The 24,037-nt window shown below is 35.7% G+C and overlaps 1 protein-coding gene across 4 annotated transcripts in view; it reads right to left on the reverse strand.

Annotated features, from left to right (window-relative positions):
- Window positions 1–4,207: 4,207 nt before the first annotated feature.
- LOC129369460 (protocadherin-9) overlaps window positions 4,208–24,037 on the reverse strand; it is a 184,834-nt gene continuing 165,004 nt past the window's right edge. For all 4 annotated transcript variants that reach the window (XM_055044862.1, XM_055044865.1, XM_055044863.1 and 1 more), the window contains one exon: window positions 4,208–6,617. In XM_055044862.1, coding sequence (XP_054900837.1) covers window positions 6,247–6,617 — 371 coding nt within the window. In that variant the 3' untranslated portion in view covers window positions 4,208–6,246. The remainder of the gene's footprint in view (window positions 6,618–24,037) is intronic.

The following is a 24,037-nucleotide window of genomic DNA, read 5'->3' on the forward strand; positions in this document are numbered from 1 at the left end:
TTTTCAAGTGTAAAGTAAAATAACATATGTTGTTTGCCTTCAACAAAAAAAGCAAAAGGAGAAATATCAACCCCAGCACAAGTTTTTTTTTTTTCTACACTGCATTGAAGTAGCACTCTGGGAGTGAGGTCTTAGTCATTACAAGGTCCCACAGAGAAGGCAATAACAGGGGAGAAGCAAACTGCTCTACAACCTATTTCAACACACTGTGTTTAAAGACAGTTGCTCTTGACAAGAATCCTTTTCAGATTGCTGTGGTGGACATGGATGGGTCCAATGCCAGCACCTGGGTTTCTCCTGTGTGTACAGATTTACTGCAGACTGCAGAGGTTAATCAACAATCGCGCTCTGCTTTCTGTCTTTCATCTCAGCCCTCTGTTGAGAGCTCAGGCCTCATCTGGAGGGAATATTGGCAGAGTGTTTGTTCCTTGATTGGCTTGCGGGAGCAATCTATACAGATGTGTCTGCTGTGTCCATGTGGATCAAATTTTGAGAAGGACCAAGATGGACTGAAGCCATCAGATCGTTCTCTAAATGGCCTTCTGGTCCAGGGAATTGCTGTTTCACAAGCAGTGTGCTCATTGATCCTCACTAAGGTGTTAACTCTTGATGACACTATCAGGGCTTTATAGCAGTGGCTTTACCAGGTGTCAAGTTAAATATTTAATTTTCACTTGTGGTAAATATAAATACAATAAGCCTTGCAGACATAGTTTTTGCAAAAAGGTTTTCTAAAAATCCGAATTGTAAAGTTTATTAATTTTGTATCTTTTTGGCGTCAGGGAAGTGTAAAAAAATCTTGCTTTGTGCATTGAAAAAATTCTGTTTCTTTACCTGCCTTGAGCAGTGTTTCAGATTTTCACCAGTGAGGTGTTGCACTGGAATACAAAATGTTCCTCTCAATTTGCCATTCAATTTAATAACAGGCCAGAGAGTTCCAGGCATCTCCCTGTGTAATCCCGTTCGCATCATTTCCTGATCTAAAACTTGGGCATTTAAGGCTTTTAAAGAAAACCTCTGTATTCAGCTTTGACCCATTTTTCACTATGACCTCTATGAATGTAATAACTCAAATGACTCAGATTTGCGGTACGAGGTCAGAGTTATAGTAGCTGGCCAAGCTACAATTTCTCTTTAATCTGTCATAGTTATTGCGGTAGCTTCGGCATGACAGTTCATGTTCCCTCATCATCCTCTCCACTGACCTTCATGTTTCATTTAGCAGGCCACCGCCTTCTCTGGGTTTATAAATATAATATATTATCCTGCTGTTTATTTCACTCTAAGGTTAGAATTTTGAACAAGATGCATAAGCCTCACCTATTTTCAGATATTTCTAAAGCTTGTCCTTACAGAGCTGTGAATCATTCTAGAAATTGCACACTGTAATGCATTTGGAGAATGCTATTTCTTAAAAAAAATATTCATTTGTCTTATTTTTATTTTGTTCAAGTTGGGTTGTTTTTATTGGTTTTATCTCACTTCATTTGAAAAACTTCAGACTCTTATAAAACTTTGTTTCAGGGTGATATTGTGTAGATTTAGTTTTTTAGAGAAGGGTTAAGTAAAGTTAAATAGCTTGGGTTGAACAGCTTCAGGGTTATTCAACTCTTGCCATTATGCGAATACAATCTGTTAAAAACCTCTGTTCTTTCAATTCTGCTCTCTTTCTGGTTTTAGATCTTGGCCTCTCACCGAGGCTTCTTATTTCAGAGCCAAATCTAAATCCCTGCCAGCTCACAACATAAAAGCTCAAAAGCTGTAGGATAGCTCAGTTTGGTTGAGATCCCAGGTAAAGTTACACACTTAGTAGATGAACTCATATATGCTATTGGTTAATACTATTTTTTTTTTCTATTATTATCTGAAAATGTTATTTTTAAACTATGAAGACGGTGCTATTTTTTTGACTACTGAGTTTTGTTGGGAGTTCTTTACTCCTGTTTGATGCGCATGCAGTCCCTGCGACTGATTTCTGCTGAACGTTTGCTCTCTTCCACTCCAGTTTGCCTGTCTGAAAATTATTCACAAAGCCGCAGAAGAACCAAATGCGATTGGGATTTTTTTTTTTTCTTGGTTGTGGCGTGACACTAATTTACTTCCTCTCTCACTTCCAAGGCAATTAGCTTTGAAGCTCCTCAGAAACTATTCTTGCACAAATCGATAGCTAGCATGGCAAGTCAGAATTTAAGCTAGTCCGCTGGGCAACTTCATATTTTTATATTTTTTCATATAAAAATATGAAATTAGGTTACAGTGAGAAAGAGAAACCTAAAGGACTAAAAAAAAAAAAAAAAAGCAATTGTCCTACGAGATACCACATATAGTACGTGGTATCACCATGTAATGCACTTTAAGCAAAACACTTTAATTTGTATGGAAAGGGCCTATGGAGGTGTTTGAACCCCCCAAACATATTTACTTATTTAAGAGCACTTGGGAGTTCATCTCTCAATCAGTCGATCAATCAAGAATAATCTGGTTCTGAATGGTTCCATGGCCGTTGATTGCTTGTTATCGACTCTATTAAATAAATCAAACTTCCTGCTATATGAAAGTCAAATGAGATTGCTTCCTTTTTCCTGTAACTGTTATTTTATTATTTGCTTGTATATGACAATTTTGATAAGTCTTCAACTGTATCATTGTCCTATTATCTATCCGGCTATTATGTCTAAACAGTCCAGTTCAGGGTCCTGTCTCCAGTTTTGGTGCAGCCCATCACATAGCCACACATAGTTTAATTCATCACTATAATATCTGTTGACGTACTAATGTATTTTCAAAAAAATAAAATAAAATAAATCAGGTCTAACCATTTATGTGCTTTTAATTATCATATCAATGTAAAGACTAATGTGTATTTTCAACTTTAGGGTTTAATCGGACAGCATTTGCCTTAAAGCTGCACTATGTATCGTTTATTTAAAAAAAAAATAATGTTTTTTATATATATTTATTAAAACTTTCACTATGTTGGGATAGTGTAATACGAGAAAGATACACTGTAAAAAAAAAAAAAAAAAATCTAACTTCTCCATGTTCTCCCAGCTAGGCAGCACTCCTGGTTAAAAACAACCAATCAGAGTCAACAGGACGGTCTTACTGCCGTCAATCATGCTCGTGTACTTGTTGCTTAATGTGCCACTGGCAGAAGAACAACCTACCTTTACTGGAGAACTGTTTATAGGTGACCATGTTAACTAGCTTGGGAATTCACAACAGGCTTTATGCTTTCGGGAAGACGCTGTGACATAACAGAGAGCAAGGAGGAAGAAGGTGAACAGTGATTACACAGGGATGATTGGCAGTGCAAAAACTCCTCATGACTGACTGGTTGTTTCTGACCAGATGGTGTATTTCTACAGTCAGCATTGAAACACTGGGAAAAGACACACGAGATCCTTTTGTTCGATTTAGGTGACTTCTTTGACCTTATTATTTGTAGTAAACTTTCTATGTGATTTGTCCAATCCGGCGAGTTTCAGAAATTGCACTGAGGGAATACAGTACAAAAACAGGAAAATAATTGAAAAACTCATGATTATTTAAATGGTAAATAGCAAATAGTGGTTGATTTATTTCATTGTTTGTTTCTATTTATTTCTAATGTTGATAAGACCCAATTCCTGAAAGCCATTGCTGAAGAAATCCCAATGAGGAATGGCAAAAAAAGTCCACATTTCTGTGTTAAAATGTTTATGATACAATATTGTATTTTTAAATCTAGCTTTAAATGAAGATCATCAAAATTAACTGATACAAAAGCTTAAAAACATCTGTGTGTTTCTGACCAAGCTGCTTCATATGTTTCACCTAGGGAATTGAGTTACTGAAATAAATTAACTTTTCAATAATATTCTGATTTAATAAAAGTCTTATATTAAATGCTATTTTTGCAAAAACATTCTTATCTTGAGGTGAAGAGATTGAACTTTTTATTGCAAAATAATGCCACGAGTATGTCTTATTTTCTTTGCCTCTCATTACAACTATTATTACAAAATGTTTGAGAATCTGAGGAATTGGTTGGAATAGCACAATAATTTACTTAGTTTAAAAATGCAGCAAAGACTATGTGATAAAATACTTTATAGATGGCTAAAGTTTTTATTTTTATGGTAACCTTGTTAGGGAACTTTCCTTGAATCATGTCTCTTGGGATTTGTATGAGCTGTCTGCTTATGCCACAGTGACCCTGAAGTAATATTTTTAAGAAGCTTTTATTTTCTCTAAGGACAGAAAATGCAAAATAGAACAGTTGCAAGAGAAACTGTTCATCAGGACACACTCTCTTGGAGGATGCTTTAACAAATCTGGTTCTGCTTTGTTCACAAGTAAATGCTTCGACCAAAATATGTGTTAAGTAGTGTAAAAACAGATAATTATTTTCCATTTTTGGAGAGAAAGAAAATCACTCTAATTAGCTGCAAACCCATGCGATATCTAAACAGTGCTTTGAATTTAAATTAAACGTTCACAGGGGCATTTATTCAAAAAAAGGACACAGACTTTCTGACGTAGCCATCTTGTACGCAAAAAAGCATACACATAATTAAAACATTTATTGCAGTAGCTGTATACCTGTAGAGTAACAAGGATTAACTGTTTCAGTATTGGTGATGTCAAACACCCTCACAACTAATAAACATACTGCGATAAGCAAATCACTCCATCCCACTTAACATCTTTATATTGTGACATTAATGTGAAAGTGCTTTACAAACGGAACTACTCTTTATGCACAACTCAACTCTACCCCCACCCAATCTCGAAAAGAAAAAGAAAAAGCAAAGACAAAAATGACAAATTTAATTAAATAAGGTATATCATTTAGCATGCTTTTCCTTTGTGTATTTGCCGTCCATGCTGTGAAAACCAACTCTTTCAGATGGTGAAATGACAAGTTATCTTGGCTGACATACAGTCTGTCCATGCCTTTTTTTATTCTTTGACTTTATTTTGCACTTCATATCTTTAAATGTGACAAACACTCAATGCATAAGGCATTTGATTATCAGACCGAATATTTTTAGTAGCCAACATGTTCTTGTCATTTGAATAAGCACAATTCAGTGTTTCATGAAGGCACGGTGATTTAAGTGTTATCTTTACCTGTGTTGTCTTATGTATGGAAAATAATAGTCTGTGGAAATAGTACATATATATACAGTATATATATTTATATATATATATGTATATTTACATACATAGGTCAATAAGTTGCAGGTACTACTGAGAAATTGCCCTCAGTTAAATCACAAATTGAAGAAAATCTATACAGTAAGATCAACCTTAGATAAAACATTTAGCCATTTACAAATATATTGCTATTCAATTGTACTAAACACTTTTAAAATCAGAGCGCTTTAGAGACTTTCAGTTTTATAATGCACATGTTGAGCACTGACATCCTTAATAAAGCTTTTTTTTTGTTTTGTTTTTCTAACAAGAAAAAAAAAAACTGATTTGCCTTTGAGATTTTGCAGCACTTGAATAAAATTTATATGGGATATAGGAAACAGTAAATTATGTGACAAGATTTTCTTTCAGTAAAAATCCAGAAAAAAAAAAAAAAAAAAAAAACAAATATTTTCTTGTTGGATATGTCACTTTCTGCTGGAGATCTCTGCCCGGCTGAATTTCCCCAATTTTGATGAGAATCCATTATGATGACAAAAGCAGAGAACTGTCCTACCCACTGTGAATATTACTATACATGATTGTGGTTAATAAGTATTATTTACAAACACAGAGACAGTGACAGAATAAACAAGTGTCCACAAACAAGTGTTATAGGACCAACACTTTTTTGAAATATAATCAAAATTTTCTTTGATTGTGTTGATTAATATAGTCCCAAACAGCTCAATAACAATCACACCACAAAGATTTGTATATATTTGTCTGATAGTCATTTTTTTCCCTCTTTTTCAGTTTTATGCAGGTCCTTCTTCCACATGTCCCAAAAGAAGTGGAAAGAAAAAGGTTTTCATTGAGAATTGTATTATTAAAAAAAAAAGGGTAAATGCAGAGACATTTTACTGTGGAGAATTAAGCATCAGCGCTATTTTCAGGCCTACACAGTACATGTGGCGTTGAGACTGCAGAAGCATTAACTGAAGTTGAAGAAAGGAGACAAGAAATAAACCAATGAAATAACGCAATGAAACACAGGGTGAGCCCAGGTGAGATGCCTCACCAGTTTACTCTGTCCAGATTTCTTGCAGCAAAGAAGAGTCAGTTTTATAGTTGCTGGTCCTTTGGACTGTCTGGGCAGGATGCTGACTGGCAAGACTTCAGACTCACCAAAGGAATATCAGCCATGCTGCTGCTGGTGAAGTGTCCTTCCCCACTCCCAAACTGCTTCCTGTCGCCAAAATGCTCTGACCGTCCACTTTCGTTTTTCCAGGTTCTGGAGAGAGTGTGTCCATTAAGGAGTTTGTCCTTCTGACCCCACTCCCGCTGAGAGCTGAAGCTAGACACGGGCGACTTAGGATGCTGGTATGATCCTAATGTGGGAGGCATCCAACAGTTGTCTGAATGTCCAAGGACCAGGCACTCCTGTGTGCACATCTCTGTAGCTTCCACAAGCCCTCGTGGTCCCAAGGGTCCATCTGAAAAACAAAAGGCCAAAATCCAGTTTGAGTAACACTACTAAGTGCATTAGGATATTTTATTGTACCTAATAAATAATCTTATTCAACTGTATTTTTATTAAATACATTAAAAAGATGGAGAAAATATGAAAGTTGGACTAAAACACAGCTCACTCTCCATCTTAAATGATAAGAACAATAACATACAGTCAAACATGGTGGTGACTGCATGAAAGTTGCTTTGGTTTGATGAATTTTGATAATTGATAGAACCATAAATTCAGATCCCAAGCCCAACAACTTGTTTCCAGCTGGATGTTTCAAAAACAGCAAGAAAACAAGCAAACAAACAAACAAAAAACCATAAATAAATAAATAAAATTAAATATTTTAAATATTTAAAAATATGTCGTATGTTGTCTAGTCAACATCTGGGCTTAAATCAAATAGACACATGGAGTTTATTCTGGGAAACTTTCTAGTGAGACTGAATTAAAACAAACTTGCAAAGAAAAATGTGAAACTCGTTACCAGTAATTGTTAAAGAATGCGGTGGTTGCATTCTCAGCTGTTTTTCAGGTAGCTTATCAGCTGTCATTAAAAAAAAATATTCTCCTGTATTAAATGCTAGAACTTGGCTTGACCAAAACAAGAGAATGTCAGTCATTTATGTTCTTAAATAATGAACACTCAGAATTAACACATGGAATTAAGTGCATATATTTCCATGAAGAACGCCAAGGAGTAGTGATGCACTGTTTCCAAGTGGAGACAGGATTCATTCTTCAAAAGAGGATAAAGATTGTTCAGCAGAGATCTCAGGGGCCGTTGAAGAATGGAGATTGCCAAAAAAAGGAGTGGCTGTGATCATGTTCAGGGTGTGTAGGAAAAAGCACAGAAACTACTTACTGACCTGCCATTTATGTGACATTTAGCTTTTTTGTATTGGTAGATAAATGGCTACACTGAGAGCATCATAGCATCATGATGTCACAGATGGCATTTCCTCAAACTCACAATTCTAGAATAGAATATTTCATGCATCAGAGTATAAGTATCTGCATGCAGCATCAGTATTTGTTGTATTAATTGGCAAAACTATGATGTCTGTATTTCACTTTGCTCCTTTAAAGCAACTCGGGGATTATTATGGACACATTGTGTTTTCCTGTTTCCCTGGTGTGATAAACATGACCATTTGCATGTAGCCAATCAGTGCCCTGGTATGCAGCTGAGAATAATTTGAATCAGCCACTTTCTCTTGCAATCAGCACATACCTTCTCATGTCGAATATTTACAGATAAAATTTGATTAAAAGACCACTTGAAGCAGTTAAGTGATGTGTTTCGCAATATATACATAAAAAGCATAACTTTTGGTACTGTCAAGCAGAGCATCGAACATTCATAAAAGTCTATACACAACAGACTGCTGAATGATAATTTGATCTGTTGTCCCCCACGCGTTTTATTAGGACAACAATAAACATGGAAAATGAACCATGTAATTTAAACCAAGATCTAATGTGTCAGTGTCACACTGTTTTAATAAAGCAGTGTATTTGAAAAGTTTTAATTACATCTGATTATCTTTTCCCTTTCAAGAAAATCTGCAGTCCCTTGAAGGTCAGACATGATAAAAATGTCAGTGTTCGTGGGTCCGACTTCACATTCATGCAGCTACCCCACACTCGAAAGACCAGCTTTTCCAAACAAGGTCCTATTAAATACTTTTTATTGTTTTTATTAGATTTACATAGACACAAAAAAAGATAGACATACAATTTTGGTCAATTCAATCAATAACAAAATACTTAAATTTGGAATTTCAAATTATGAATTGCAATCAAATCCCAAATCTATTTTTTTGTCAATTTTTAAAGGTACAGTATGATGTATTTTCCAGGAACAGTGTCATTTTATAGCACAATCAAGTAACTTTGTCATCTTCTATCATAAAAACTAATGCATCAAATAGAAATTAAATTTCCTAGTTTGAGACCTTGAAATTGGGCCTCTGTCTCTTTAAGAAGCTCCTGCTGTTTCTGACACATTGGCTTCAGCACATCAAACTATGCTACTCCATTATGCCATTTACTACTGTTCCTCGGAGTGTTGGGTCAAGATGTAGTTTATAACTCTGTCATGTCTTTACCCTTGAATGATTTATATTTTATTCCACTGCCTAATAGAACCAGGACACTGCAGTGGATATTCATAAAATGTAAATACTGTTTTTCTCAAATGACAAAGACTAACAGAATTTATGCATCTTTGATTTTATGAATAGGACAATAGATCACACATTTCCTAAAGTCCTTGCAGCGTGTTTGAGCATGTATTTATTTTTGGGAAGAGAAAAACAAACAAACAAAAAAACAAGCACAGTTTATTTAGTTTTTTTTTTATTTCTGTCATTAATAGAACTCCAAATACCAACACTGAATAAAAATAATGCTATTTGTTATCATGTGCAAAATAAAACAATAAGTAACAATGTCTTACAGTGGGTCTTCACTAAATACATATCACTTCCTTTTGCCAATGTCTAGACAAAATGGTCAACAAATTGTTTTGTGCTGTTTGTCTGTGCATAGCCTGTTGCTAATAGCTCAGAAAGCAAGTTCTTCCCCAAACACTTGCGCACACATGCACACACTTGACACGCACAAGCAAATAGCCGCTGGCTGGTGTTTGGTGCAGAGCCCCTGAGTGCTTTAAATAACATTGAGGCACAGGTGTTGAGGAATGCAGGGGATTCAATTGTGTGTCAGATGGTGCTGACTTTTGCTTACAGCGTTGTGCAAATTATGCAGAGGTCCACAAAGACAGATACCTTAAAGACAGAGGAACCATTAGACTGTCTCGTGATGCAGTGCTATTAGGATATGCTGGAGGCTGTCTAGTCTTAATTCTGCAAGAGCTGTGGAATAAATGTGAGCCATGAGGAATAGCTGCCTAATGATGGACACTTTGACCAAGCAGCATTAACAAACCTTTCTTTTTGTCCTCCTACTCAGCATCAACAGATCACAGAGGTTACCGAGGGGAAGGAAAGGAAGCTCAGTGCTGACCAGAGGATGTTTGCAACTGTAAGGGAGTGTACTTGCTTTACTCTTCTGGCTATTACTAATGAGATAACGTTTGGCTAATTAATTGGATGCACACTATCAACACTGATGTGCCAGCCCCACACCAACAACAGCCTTCAGAAAGTCAAGAGGGAATGGGAAGAGGGGGTGTGAGAGTGATTGAGTGTGGGGGGATTTAGCATCCATAGGGCTTGTTTATTTATCCATGCTGTTAAGCATGGCCAGATGTTGTTATTTGGGGATAAATATGGCTTTGTTTTAGTCCAGCACTGAGGCTTAAAAGTACCGTACCAATGTCTCCAGCTGGTGCTCAAAAACCCTCCAGATACGTCTGGCAGATTAACATTTCATGCCTTAAATCTGCAGTAGGTATTCCTCGTGACCCTTTGATTCTTCTCAAAACAGCCTAAACACATAGGCCACCATCGTATATAATGATACACCCTATTATAACCATGCCCTGCAAATAGATCTGGTTCACACAAGCAGTACAGATATCACAAACAGCTTGGAGAAAATGTGTGAGCAGTGTCCAACAAGGCATAGAATTACAACTCTATACAGCTTTGCAAAAAAGAAAGAAAAAAGCAGCCTGTGATCTACAGTAAAGGCGATCTGGTGTTAGATAGATATAATAGTGAGCAGAGCAGAACAGAGCAACATGCTGGATGCATTCTCCTGAGAATAGCAGTCTGGCTGATGGATCCTTTCTAGTGCTCCCTTTGAGGCCAGGCAGCAGCTTCTCATGAGAGGACATGAAGGGCAGGAGGGAGTCAAAATAGAAAATGAAGACAAAGCTTGAGTTCTAGAGTGAAGGGTGGTTTAGAAAAATATAAGGATCAGGCAAATTTTAAAAGAACAATAACAGAGGAGGTATAGGTAAGAAAAACTAAAAATATTAAGCATGTTGAGACAGGAGTCATTTACATAATTCCCATGATCCCTGATAAATATTACTGGATTAGACCTCACTAAGTACTATTCTTGGATCAATTTGTAATTTAAATATTCAAACAAATGTACTCTCTTGGAAGCACACATTTTCAGCATTAAAAGTGAAACACTGTCTATGGAAACATACCTAGTATTATTACTTACAAGTTTGTTGGCAATGTTTTTCAAAACCTGTGACTTGCATTTCTCAGTCTTTAACTATTATTACAACTAAGTAAATGAGAGAACTATCAGAGCACCTCTTCAAAGCACATGATAAATTACATAGTAACACATGTTTTTTTCCATAAACCCTATTTAAATTTTTTAGCATCAATATTGTATATTTGACATGAGAGACATTTTAAATTATTGTGCAGAGCCACAGCCTATTGGCTGAAAAACTGAGTGCAGTTTGAATGCAGTGTGACGGTTCATCTAATTTATTAATCAAAATGATCTTTGATTAAAAATATGATATAATGCATCCATAACGTGTGTATACTCCTAATTATTTCAAGGTCACAGGAGAGATTGGTGCCTATTTCCACCAGTCATTGGGGAGAGAGGCAGAGTACATCCTGAACAGGGCACCAGTTCATCACATAGACACACAGAGGGGATGAAAAACATGCGCATCCATACACATGCACACGCATGCACACATACCTAAGAGCAATTACAGACATGGTTTTGGATTCTGGGAGAAAGCCACACTTCCTGGAAAAAATGTACGCATCCAAAGGGCAAATATGCAAACTCCTTGCAGAAAAAGCCGAGGCCAGGATTCAAACCCAGGAACCTATACCTTCTTGCTGCAGGGGAACAGCGGCAACATCTATTGCTATTCAGCCCTCCGACAATACAGCAAATGTTATTCTCGTACGACAACTAATAGGTGTGGTTTTGTCATGCTTTCTGTAGGGATCCACATACATTAGCACAAGATGAAGTAATACTAATTGGGTCACTGCTAATAAATTTGCTTATCACTTATTACATTTTATGTGTGCTTATGCAGAGTCTCAGAGTTGCAGTGTTTATGGTCTATTTTTTAATGCTGTCAAAAATGCATGACAGGTGGTGATAAAATTGTGTATGCCAAAGTGTCAAATTCAGAGAAAGTCCATGTTGAAGCACTATTTGCTTAAGGCAGGATAACTTCCAATGCCAGTGATATATGAAACTTCTCCATTCAAAGTCCTACACTTATAATCTGCCCACTTATTTTCTACATTTCAAGGCAATCTCCAACAGTTGGTGAGTGAGAGGTGGGCACTTCACAAGGTATGATAACTAAGTAAAGTAAAAAACAAACAAACAAAAAAAAAACATTGTGAAGTTCCACTTTGCTGATAATAAAGAAAACAAGCACCATGATGAGCAGACTACATGAGATTCTGCTCCTTTGGTGCATGCAAAGCAGTTATCAGTTTTAGAAACATAATATACTAAAATGAAATGCTAAAATGAAAGGGTAGCTTTGATTAAAAAACTGTGAAGTATTTCCCTCTCACCAGGATATACAAGCAAAGAAGTTTGGGATAACTAGAAAAATAAAAAAAGTCAGAAACATCTTCCACTGCATCTCCGGTGACATTCAAACATCTTTCCTTTTTGCCTCGGCACAGAGACTTTTGCCAACAATTGTTGTCGCTGCAATGCTTTCCAAGCAACCACAGCCTACACCAAATAAGATGGAGATGTGGAAAAAAAAATGTTTGTACTGCACTGCAGCAGAAGCTAAACAAGTCACCATGGACTAGTCGCTACACATCAAAACATTTTTAGTTTTTCTCCTGCAGGATGTCTCCATGTGACAAGCGCTGGCAGATATCACAATGTTCACCGCAGCCAAGTTGCAATGTACATTTTTGGATCTAACTGTGGTTTTGGGAACAATAAATAATCCATATACATTTATTGTATCGTTGCTTTCCTCCAGGTGAAAGCTCGATTGAACAACATATGTAAAGATGACACTATAGAATGCAAAACAAGAGACTCGAAAAGGCACATCGTAATACATCACTGTTTTCAGTAACTACTTCTTTCAGTTTGATACAGTGGACCCCCACCACAGTTTTTCTTTTTCTTTTCATTGTTTTTTATTGTTGGATTAAAATTAAATTGAACTGTGTTTAATGAATGACATTGTTACTATTTACCTGCTTTTCCACAATGATGAGACATCTGTTAAATACAATGCATTTTAAACACCACATGCCATAGACTATATTAGTATACATATAGTCTAATGGTTTAATGTATTCCTAGTAATTTATGTCTGTTTTTGTGAAAGAAACAGTGTTGTTCTTATTTAATTGTTTTTTTCTGTAAAAAAGGAATGATCTGTAAAGCAAGATACAAATAAATGGAAGGGGCAACACCAAATAAGTTTATACTTATGTCTCCATCTCTTTACACAAAATAGGCAATATCAAAAGCAGCAAATTGTCTCTATCAGTTCACTTTTGCAAGAAAGTGTGTTAATATTGCATAAGATAAACAAATAAATAATAAGTATAAGCAGTAACATCTTAATTGATTTCAGTATCAGCCAATTTGACAGCTAAACACACTTTAGATTTGCACTTTCATTTGGTGTTATTGACACCATGTTACAGACAGATACTGTCTGTAACATGTACAGACAGTGATTGTGTTGATTCCAAGAAGAAGTAATATTGCAGCAAGAGTATATTTATTTCCTTGAATCTAAAAAAAAAACAAACAATTTTGCCATCTTAATGGAATAATATAAGAAAAGCATCAGTGTTGTTCAATATTTCGGTTCAATTGCTTGCTAGTGCATCATATTACACTAAGTCCTTGTTATTTTATTTGTTATGTGGCGGTCTGTATTATACAAGTATTGATTTTCTTATCTGGGAGAGATAAGATGTCAAGAAATTGTCACTTATGAGTTGCTATTAAATTGCCATGCATGAATTGCAATTTCATTATGTCAGGCAGAATCGTGTTGCAGACTGCTGAGAGGCATTTAAAAATAACCACAGTAATGAATTAAATGCAATTAAATTATTTTCGTGAAGTAGACTTTCTTTTTCTTTTATGTTTTGATATGGGGTTTGAAATGCATCAGTTAGATTGACTTTACAATTATTTTTAGATATTGGATGTGCTGATTAAAAAGCAAAAACATAGTAATCCCAATCAGGTTGTCATTGTTTGCACTGAAACTAAATATATATATAAGTGTCTTTGTGTGATTGTATTTATTTAAAATAGTAAAAGACTTTGAAAAAAAAAGTATTAAGCAATGGCCTTAAAATGACACAATATTTCTGCAATATTATCTTTGTCCTCTTTATTTGATCAGTCTCTGCAAATAAATGCCTGAATAAGTACAAGGTTTTCAAGAAATGTTTAGTTGCAATGTGTTACCTTGCTGTTTGCCTCATTTCATGAAGTATTTATGCTCTTAAATATAATTAGGTCTATGTAGACCAATTCTGGACAGACATGCATGCAAGCAAAAAACTGATTGCAGCCTACAAATGCAAGGTGTACCACTGAGACTTGTAAGCACAAGGTTTCAACAATGGGTTTCTTCTGTCTTTACATTAAATTGCTCATCTTACAAGTACTTGATTAATAATGACAAATGACGCTGGCATTGACTATATAACAATGCATTAACATGCTATTACTCCTAATGAGTAAGTGATCATGAACTGAACAACTTAGACCACAAATTGTAAATTTAATTTCTCAAAATATAAATACAAAAAAAATAACACGTTTTAATGCAGAAATGTGGGATCAATAAAAACGCAAATGTTGTTATTTTTGAAAGATGCTTTTCATCTGATAAAGAAGCCTCATTGGAATACAAGTTCTACTTTATTGATTGTGAACTTAAACACATAGAGATGGAGGAAGTACTAGAGGTAACAGCTTACTGGCTGGAAAGAGAACATGGAAAAAGTAATAAAAAAGAAATAAAAAAAGTGAGTGGAGAAAGCAGTAGACAATGGATGATATAGAGGCACAGATACATTTTACTGTGAGGTGGTGACAGAAAGATGTAACTTTCTGTGTTGATGATTACCTTGAGCCCCAAGGAATTAGATCAGATAATAAAACAGACCCTTGCTATTCCCCTGCGAACTCTGTAATTGCAGTGCTGAAGTGTATCTCCTCTCTGTTAATAATTGTAATTTCAGACCAGGTTCTGCCTACGTACATTTATTCAAAATTACCTTAGGGAAAGGACAGTGTCATGCTGCCTAATAAAAGTGTGCCAAAATAAAGTGATGAAAGGAATGCTTGAAAAACGGTCAGACATTCTTCAATTTGGTAAAAGCACATCAATGGAATATATTTTTGTATTTAGATTTCTTGAAATAATTTTACTAAATGTACATGAATTATAATACATGGATATTAAAGAATAGGACTGCAGAGTTTGTTTCATTAACAGTTTACTGTGTTTGGTCTCTCAGAGCTTAGCATGTGTTGTGCAGTTCACAGTGATATTTTCTATTAAATATGGAAATGTGTCAAAATATACGCATTGCTCAGGAATCAAATATAGCACCTTTTCTTCAATCATGAGAGTAATTTGCTTCTATTACATTGGTGTTAACATGTTGACAAGTGGTAGATATATATTAAAAGGTACTGCGTCATTTACAAAAGTGTCAGAATTTGTCATGAAATAGAACAAGTTGAAAATGATTCTCTGATCAAATACAGATATATAGGAAAGATAAAATATAACCTAATCTTAATGTGTTTATATTTAATGTGAGGTAATGAATACTGCCTCTACATCAAATCTATAAATATTTTCAGAAATTTATTATGCATTCAGTGTAAATATTGGTTTTGAATGAGAGGTGAAATGGAAAAAACTAAAAAAAAAAAAACGACAGAAAAACCTGTTAATAGAAGCAGAAAATTTGCGTGTCTTTCATATGAATAATTCTGCTTTGTGAGCTGGTTGGGTTACTGGGAGGAAGTTGAGGTCAGGGTCTGGCAGAGACCCCTGTTGGGTGCAGGTGGCAAATAACTTCTGTCAGCCAAGTAATTAAGTGTCCATCACATCTATGCAGGAGGGCAGTGCAACCCAGAAGCATCTTCCAGTCTCCATCTGTGAGACGAACTGGAGCTTCTACATGGCCAGCATACGACCACTATGTCTACAACATGTGAAGAAAATATTTTTAGATGGTGCAATAAAAATATCAAATTCTTACAAAAATGTTTAAAAGATTTTTGAAGCGGGTGTAGGGAAATTCAAATAAAGTAAATTTCCATGCTGTCTTTCATGGAAAGATGTAATTCAATGATAATGTCAAATGTTCATGTGTACAAGGTATGTAAACATCTTTTTTTGAAATAAAACAAGCACAATGTAAGAGCAATTTGAATTGCCTTGTTGCTGAAATGCGCCATCCACATAAGTTTGATTGATTTATTGAAGAAAAAACAAATATTGTGGTTAAAACCTGCCTTGCAAATCATGTCAAAATTGAAAAAGAACTTAATTGAAATTGGGGTATGACTGTGCTAGCAAAAGACAGTAAGTCAATCTACAAATGAAAACATAAACTGGTCTCAATCCCATGGGGTAGAAAATACATAAAAGCATGTAAGAAAATAAAATGCAATAATTTCCATCTGTGAGAAGGTAAAAAAGGGGAAAAGATCTGCTCCACAACTAAAACAGCTTTCACAGATAAGTAGTTCAAATATTAAGCTATGCATATAAAAGAAAATGTACAGGTTTTACTCATATGTTTTAAAAGTTTACATAGACCAAAAACATTTTGCACATTTCAGACATCTCATGTGAAGACTTTTTCAGATTTTCTGGATTTTAAATACCTTCATTATTCCCCCCTATGTGTCCTTCAGTACAGAAAAACACCAGATGCCTACCTGCGTGGTGTTACAGCATTGTTTGGCAGGTCATGTGTTGGATTTTTTTTTTTTTTTTCAATATGCGGTTATGGCATATTAATTTTGTAACATGTGTGAAAGTAATTTGTTGTTTTTGAAGATGGTGGCAATTAATCTCTCAAATGACCTAGCTTGATTAAATCAGAAGAAAGAGAGGATGCTATGAAAATAAATGCCAGCATTAGGGTAGAAATTACATGATGACCTTACTGAACAATGATTTATGGATTCCACAGTCAGGCAATTACATCAGGTGATACCTTTGAAATTTCAAACCATGGAAATTAAATTTGCTCCTTTGCAAACTGTGCACTTGTCAAGGACATTTAAAGTGTGGCTTACAATTCAATCATCCTCAGTAGTCACATTTTACTCAAAAAATTTTTCAATATCAACAGGAACTGTGGAAAACATTTTGCAAAAACTAAACAAAATAAGAGAAACTATACCGTAAAAAATGGCTGTAAAAACTACAGTACTTTTTTAAAAAAACATTGAATTGCAGTTTTTTGTTTGTGTACGAAAATAGAATTTATGTGGTTATATTTAGCAACTCATGCTTGTTTACTAATGCTAACTTCTGTTATTTCTTAGCTAGCATTATGTGCAACACAAGTGCTTTTTAGTTCAGTTCACCTAGAAAATGCAAATAGCTATATTATTGTCTTTTTGCCGAAGTTGTTTGAGGGTAGGATGCCTCAGCAGTTTGTTTTCTTTTTTTTTGTTTATTTGTTTTGTTTGGTTTTTTCTCTCGCACACAAGACTTTCAACAGTAATGTGTTATTACACTCGATTAACCTGATTAACCCAGTTGGTCAGATTTAAATTGAAATAAAGCGATTTTAAATTAATATGTGTATTTTTTATTAGAAAAATAAAAAGAAAGCAACTTAATTTTGCAAATTAAGTTGCTTAATTTACATTTAGATTTAGTTCACATTTAAACTTTCAAAGGCTAGCAAAGTTTGTAGTTTCATGAACTCCTATAAACTGACAACTTTTAGTAATTCTATTGTAATTTTATTATGATAAAAATGTGATGAAATCAAGTAGATCATTTGTTTTTCCCTGTTTAGATGTGACATTTAACTGTTCTAAAAAGTACAGCTCAGTCTAAACTTGGACATTAGTTTGAAAAGTGTAAATCAGTTCCTGTATGAAAAGGTTGAGCCTATTTCTGTCAAGGCCACCTTTTCTAATCAAGAGGGTCACTCGAGATAAGTAGAATTAAAGGCCTTATCTCACCACCATGAACCTATTTCAGTAATAGTGTGTCAAGAACCACTGGATCTAGGTATATTAGCTTCTCAACTTGCATCGTCTTACACATATTTCAGATATGCTCTATGAGAAAAATTCACAAATATTTGAACTTTCCATGAATACTTTGGAATTACAGTCCACAAAAACATCAGCAAATAGGTGAATCTGTGAATACAGAACAAGTACATATATATATATATATATATATATATATATATATATATATATATATAAATCTAACAGGAATGAGCTGTGAGTAATTGTTATCCTTTTCCATTTCTTATTCTTATAATTGGACTGAACTGCACAGGCTTACTTGATAAAATAGCCGCTGGCCAGCTAGTTAAGAGCAGGGCACAGTACTGTCTACCTCACTATTTGTTTCAAGGGTATGATTTAGGATTGCTTAGGATTGTCAATTATTTTAGGTGAATTGTAACATGTTTGTCTGCTTAACTCAGTATTTATTTATTTTTTAATGAAAAAACTATTCTGGGCAAATCTGTTAAAATGATGTATGCTTTCCATTTTTTTTTCAGTTTAAAAAGAATCAGATGAATCAATTGCAGATCAATTTTCTTCATTTTCTACATATGAATGAGCTGAAACATTTAATGTACATCAATTCTGAAAATGCAAAACGAATCAAAAATGTTTCTTTTTTGATTTTTGGCTGCCATCGGGGTTCTACCCTCTGCCACTACAGTTTCAGACAATCATCTGAGTATGCATTTCAAAATATGATGCACGGGGATGAAAGCAAGGCTGCACACCACTCAGGTTTGTTGGAGTAGATGTGCCAGCCTCACCATATGCCACAGAAAACTGCAATTACACAACAAATAAATACAATAAGCTATCCAGACAAAGTGACCAAAACTTTTTGATGAAAATAGATAGTGGTCTTGACATTTAAATTTTAAAGGAAAACATTTTTCATCATGATTATATTTAGAACTAATCTCTATGTAGGTACATTTGTACCTGCAATTGCAAATAGTGGCTGGTATTAAGAATGCAATCTACATGAAGATGAAAAAATAGTAAGATTCAGCTTGTTTGCTGAGCAACATATTCTATTTATATGCAAAAATTAAACCAAAGACCTTGACTCAGATGTGTTTAATTGAAGCTACTATTTCACAGCGCAGCTGGGGTTATAATTATGACTAATTAGCTCCTGTATAAAAGTTGTATAAATTGGACGATTTTATATTTCTGTCTAAGATGCAAGAATGACAAGCTACTGTGATCAGTTTAGTGTAGCTTTCATTTTACATGCCCCATACTGGCCTGCAATGTTCTTTGAATTCAGCTTCTATAGACATCTCCCCCTGATTAACAGAGAAAACAGATTGCCTACAGTATCGCTTTTAAAACTGTTCAAAACAGGTTTGTTGGGAACGCTTTGCTAACAAGGAAGCCTTCAGCTGCTGAAATAGCTAGTAAATTTTAAGTGGCACTCTGTCAAGACCAATCCCTCCAGTGGACCCAGTCACCGGACATTTGATGAGTTGCTTTGTCTGTTCCCCTCTCAATGTCAAAAAATCAGCAGGCACTCTGACTCCCTGATGGGGTCAGAGACCTCCGCCGCTGTGAGAGGGCGACCACGTTGATTCGAGGACACACAATCATCACCCACAGATAAAGGGGCTTACATTTCCTGAGATACAATTGAAACACCATGAGTCGGTGCCAAGCATATAAAAAATAAATTAGACAAAATGTACACAAGATTATAACACTTAGCTAGCAGACAAGTGGTGTCATTGCTATGAACGTCTGCGGTTATTTTTATCCAACATTTGGATCCTGTGACACATTGAATAATGCAAATCTGAATTCACTGACAAAGGAGTGGAAATGAAAGAAAAGACTGTATGGGGCAGAAATGGTGCCAGCGGCCCCATCATTTCATTTATTTTAGCCCATCTGTAAATGGCATGCATTTTAATCCTTTTAATTATGGTTCCTCACTACAATTACCTCAAATTAAATTACTTTGCAAACCTCAGAAGGATACATCGCGAGCGGAGAAGAAGTGGATCCTTCTGTCAGGGATTTAACCTCAGTTTCTGTGTGACACACTTAGCTGTCTCCCCCACCTTGTAAATCCGATGCTATATTAAACTGAAATATTGAAAATACCCAAAGCCTCATACTCTACCCATTCTGGAACCCAATCAGGCCTCAAACTCATCTAAATCCCCCCTTTCCCAGTCTGACTGCATTCACTGGGCTACAGAGATTACCGCAAGGAACCCTGCCTGGCAGGCACGCCACACTTAAATAATCTCTGGGTGAAATCCCAGTGTTAATGTGGGGTTTCTGGATCATGGCACTGCAGCGTTTTGCGGTGCTCTGTGCCACACTGGTCTGGTCGCAGATGCCAGCATGCACCAGCAAGCAAAAGATGTATTGAGAGGGGGGAGGACGGGGAGACGATCATAATGAAAAGAGGGAGAATAAGAATAGTGATGAAAAGAATAGAAGAGAACGGGAACAGAGTGAAGAATTGCAAAACAACAATGTGGCATGAGGCGGCGGAGAAGATGAAAAGACAAAGCAGGGGAGGCATCGAGGGTGAGAGAGAAAGGGCTGTGGAGGCGAGATAGTCCCCTGAGTGGGACAGAAGAAGCTTGCCAAGGTCTAAATGACATTACTCTGCATGTTATATACTTCATGGCCTTGGGTGGGTGTCTCATGTGCCAAGAGATGCATAAAATCTTGACTGCTATTCTTACCCTTCTCCAGAGCTGACCCATAAACACACTCATCTCACACTTGAAGTGTGGCATCAAACCAAGGATGCTTAACGCAGAAAATAAATTAATTACTTGATGTTTCAATTGCAGCGCAATAATTGCTTTAGTCCACAGGATAACCAAGAAAGTGAGAAGATAACATATGCCAGTGAAGGCGACAGCATAATGACAGGATTAGTGTAGGTCTTAAAGACTTCATCTTTCACAGATACACATGGAAAGGGAGGGGGAGGGAAGCTGTGAGACAAGGAAGACAGTGAGAAATTTCTTTGAAGAGATGTTCTCCTTTAAAAGCAAACCACTGGCAAATAACTGTAAATACAAAAACACCTTTTTCTTTCTTTCCTAATGTGAAACCTGTCAATTATTATAATGTTAAAAGCAAAAAAGAGCCGACAAATCCCTATCAAACTCTCTGTTCTGCATCTGACCGATTCTCAAATATTGCTACTGTCTCAATCATTGCTCCATCGCCTGTCATTGATAATCTGGATTCTCTGTTGTAATAACATTTCTAATCAGTCAGGAGAGAAGACTATCTAATCAGCTGAAAAATCTCCTCAGAAGAGATTGTGTTTTAAATAAGTTTACAATAAACAAATCCCAAAGTGTAAAAAAGGACATACAGTAATTCTGTAGCACACATGTAGCACTACGTTAATTCAATTAAAATCTATTGACCGGCATAAGTTCATTCGTATTTGCTTCAATTTACTGTGGATACTGATTAAACTGAAGATTGCTTTTCATACAGATAAAAGGATTCACATGCCGGGTGTTCTGACCAGCTTGAAGAAGGGTAATTAAGAATAGCATAACATCAACAACATAAGGTTGTGTCAAGGCCTTTGACACTTCTAATTGTATTTATCTAAAGCCTTGACTCCTCGGTCCCAGGAAAATTCATTAGATGGCTTAGCAGCATGAATTTCTAACACCGAACGTCAAGAGTTTTTGAACACAAGGCTTTGTGTTGTTGCAAGAGGTAGACGGGCTGGCATCGGCTGGTGTGTGTGGGGAGGCAGTTGGACGAGAGGAACAATCTGTACCAGTTAATTAGCACACACAAGGGGGCATCAGGACAGCTCTCTCTAAATCCTCTCCTTCATCTCATGCCCATCCACAACAAGGGCTGCTAGATTAACCTGCCGGTATTATCACCTCAGCCACTGGGGCTGTCGATGCATAATAGAGCAGGGAAGTCAAAGCCAGAGATGGAAATTACGCATTGAAAGTGGAGTTTATTGGTCTTAAATGATGGCAGGGAAGTGTCATGTCAGGTGTTTTAAGGTGTTTCACTTCATTTGGTTTCTAATTTGTCTGTTCCTATTATGGCTGAGTTGCTCTCCTCAAAGAAACAGCTCAACTCAATATTGTTCAATTTTGCTCGTCATTGCTATTACACTTTTAACACGTCAACAAATGCCTTTATTTGTTAAACAGTTTATTTATTTATCAAGGACAGTTTGTCCTTGATTTATTCATTTGAAAAAAAAGGGATTTTTTTTTTTTTTTTTTTTTAATTCTTAAGTCTACCTTTGTCAGTTCTGCAGGACATTGTTTAATGGCAGTGTGGTCAATTTCTTCTTCTTCTTCTTCTTCAAAAAAAAAATCTAAAACTCTAGCATTCTGAGAAATTTGCAATGGTTACCTTCATGAGTTAACGAGTTATAACGACTGTATTTGTCCACAATATTTGTGTGAATGTAACTTCTTCATAATTTTGGCAGGGTGGCAAATAAATCTTCTGCGGTGATTACCACACTGCCTTCTGATTAACAGATTTTCTGCATTAGTCCTGTAGGGAAAACATTATCTCAGCTGTTTGGGTATTTCATGTCTAAGAAACTAAACTGAAATTGATCAAGCAACTGATCAATTGACAAGCAACTGACAGGAATTGGAATTAAGATGTCCTGTCATATGTGTAATTCTTGGACCACACATGTCATTATTTGTTTGCCATCATGAGCCCAACAATTTAACCCTATGCTGTAAACTGCCTCAATGTGAGCACACGTCCCAAGTGATTTCTTTCCAGGATATTTGTAGCATTTCTCTCTAACTCCTTTGCTGAAAGTACTTTTCTTTAAACGCATATATCACCATGCTGAGAAATGACTTCACTTTTTTCAATAAAAGATAAAGACCATCTTATTACCTTCCCATTAAGGACATAACATTTTGTTAAATGGACTCCTATTTAAAACACTCCTTTGAGCTCTGAGCCAGATTCGATGAATCTCTGCTGCACTTTAATCAACTCCAGCTCTGCTGGTTCCACAGTGCCTTTTCATGATTAAGACGAATAAAAATTCATAGTATATGATTATTCCAAGTCCCATTCAAAGCAGAGTAGAAGTCCCCAAAGGGTAATTTTACATATATCTACATCTACAGTATGAAATATCAACAATATTTCCATTTTTGGGGATGAAGAAATGACACAGGTAAAAGATTAATTAATATACCAGTTAAATCCCTCATTCTTTATCTTATGCATTTCTCTATCACACACAAACACAAGGACAGACATGCATTCCTGGCCATAATACAAAAGGACATAAATGACTCAAATTATAGCATGCAAAGCGATTTAGACTGATTTCAGAGCATGTCCATACCCTTTGAATATTTTAATGGTAATATCAATTTGCCATCATCCAGATCTCCTTTGTTTGAATTGCTAAACTAATTTATAAGATATTATATGTGAAAAGTAAACACTTCCTGAATTTAGCATTAAGGGTCAAGTGAAAATGCTGACAGTAGATGATATTTAGACCTGAAATCTCTGCCAAAGGCTATCAGCCCTGATCATGAAGACTGTGAATAACAGGGCTTTTGGCAGAAAAGGTTATGAAAGTTGAAGACGTTGTGCAAACAGCAAAAGTGCTTCTCAAATAGCTTCATCAGCTGTTCTCCACCAGATAGCTCTTGTACCCAAGGGAAAGGTCACAGTGGCCCATTTTTAAGAGCCTTAGCTCCGAGTGAGTCATTTCAGGGCCCATCATAACCGATCATGTGACACTCCAGGCAGAAACTGGCAGTTGTCAACATTAGTGAGAGCCAGTCCTTAACTCTATTTCAGTTCATGTGCTCTTCCTGCTCTTAGCCTAAATCAACAAACTGTCTTGTAGGGACAGGGTTAGGTGAAATGTTTAAATGATTTAAATAGGAAAAAGTGTCCTGAAAATGTATTCATACCACTTAAACTTTTTTTCACATTTTGTCTTATTTTGAATAAACATGAATGCATTAAAGTGGGATTCTACCTGTGAAGTGGACAGAATATTATTACTCAATTATTAATTTTCTTATTGGAAAAAAAATTATAAGTTTGGTAACAATTTTAATTATTTTATTTTATTTATTTTATTATAAAACCTCTCAATGAAATCCAGGGAAAGCAACAATAATATTAGTAAACAATTTAAGGAACTGAAACTCCCCT

Source organism: Poeciliopsis prolifica, unplaced genomic scaffold (genome assembly GCF_027474105.1).
Source record: "Poeciliopsis prolifica strain line A6 unplaced genomic scaffold, Auburn_PproV2 SCAFFOLD021, whole genome shotgun sequence".
Taxonomy (NCBI): Eukaryota; Metazoa; Chordata; class Actinopteri; order Cyprinodontiformes; family Poeciliidae; genus Poeciliopsis; species Poeciliopsis prolifica.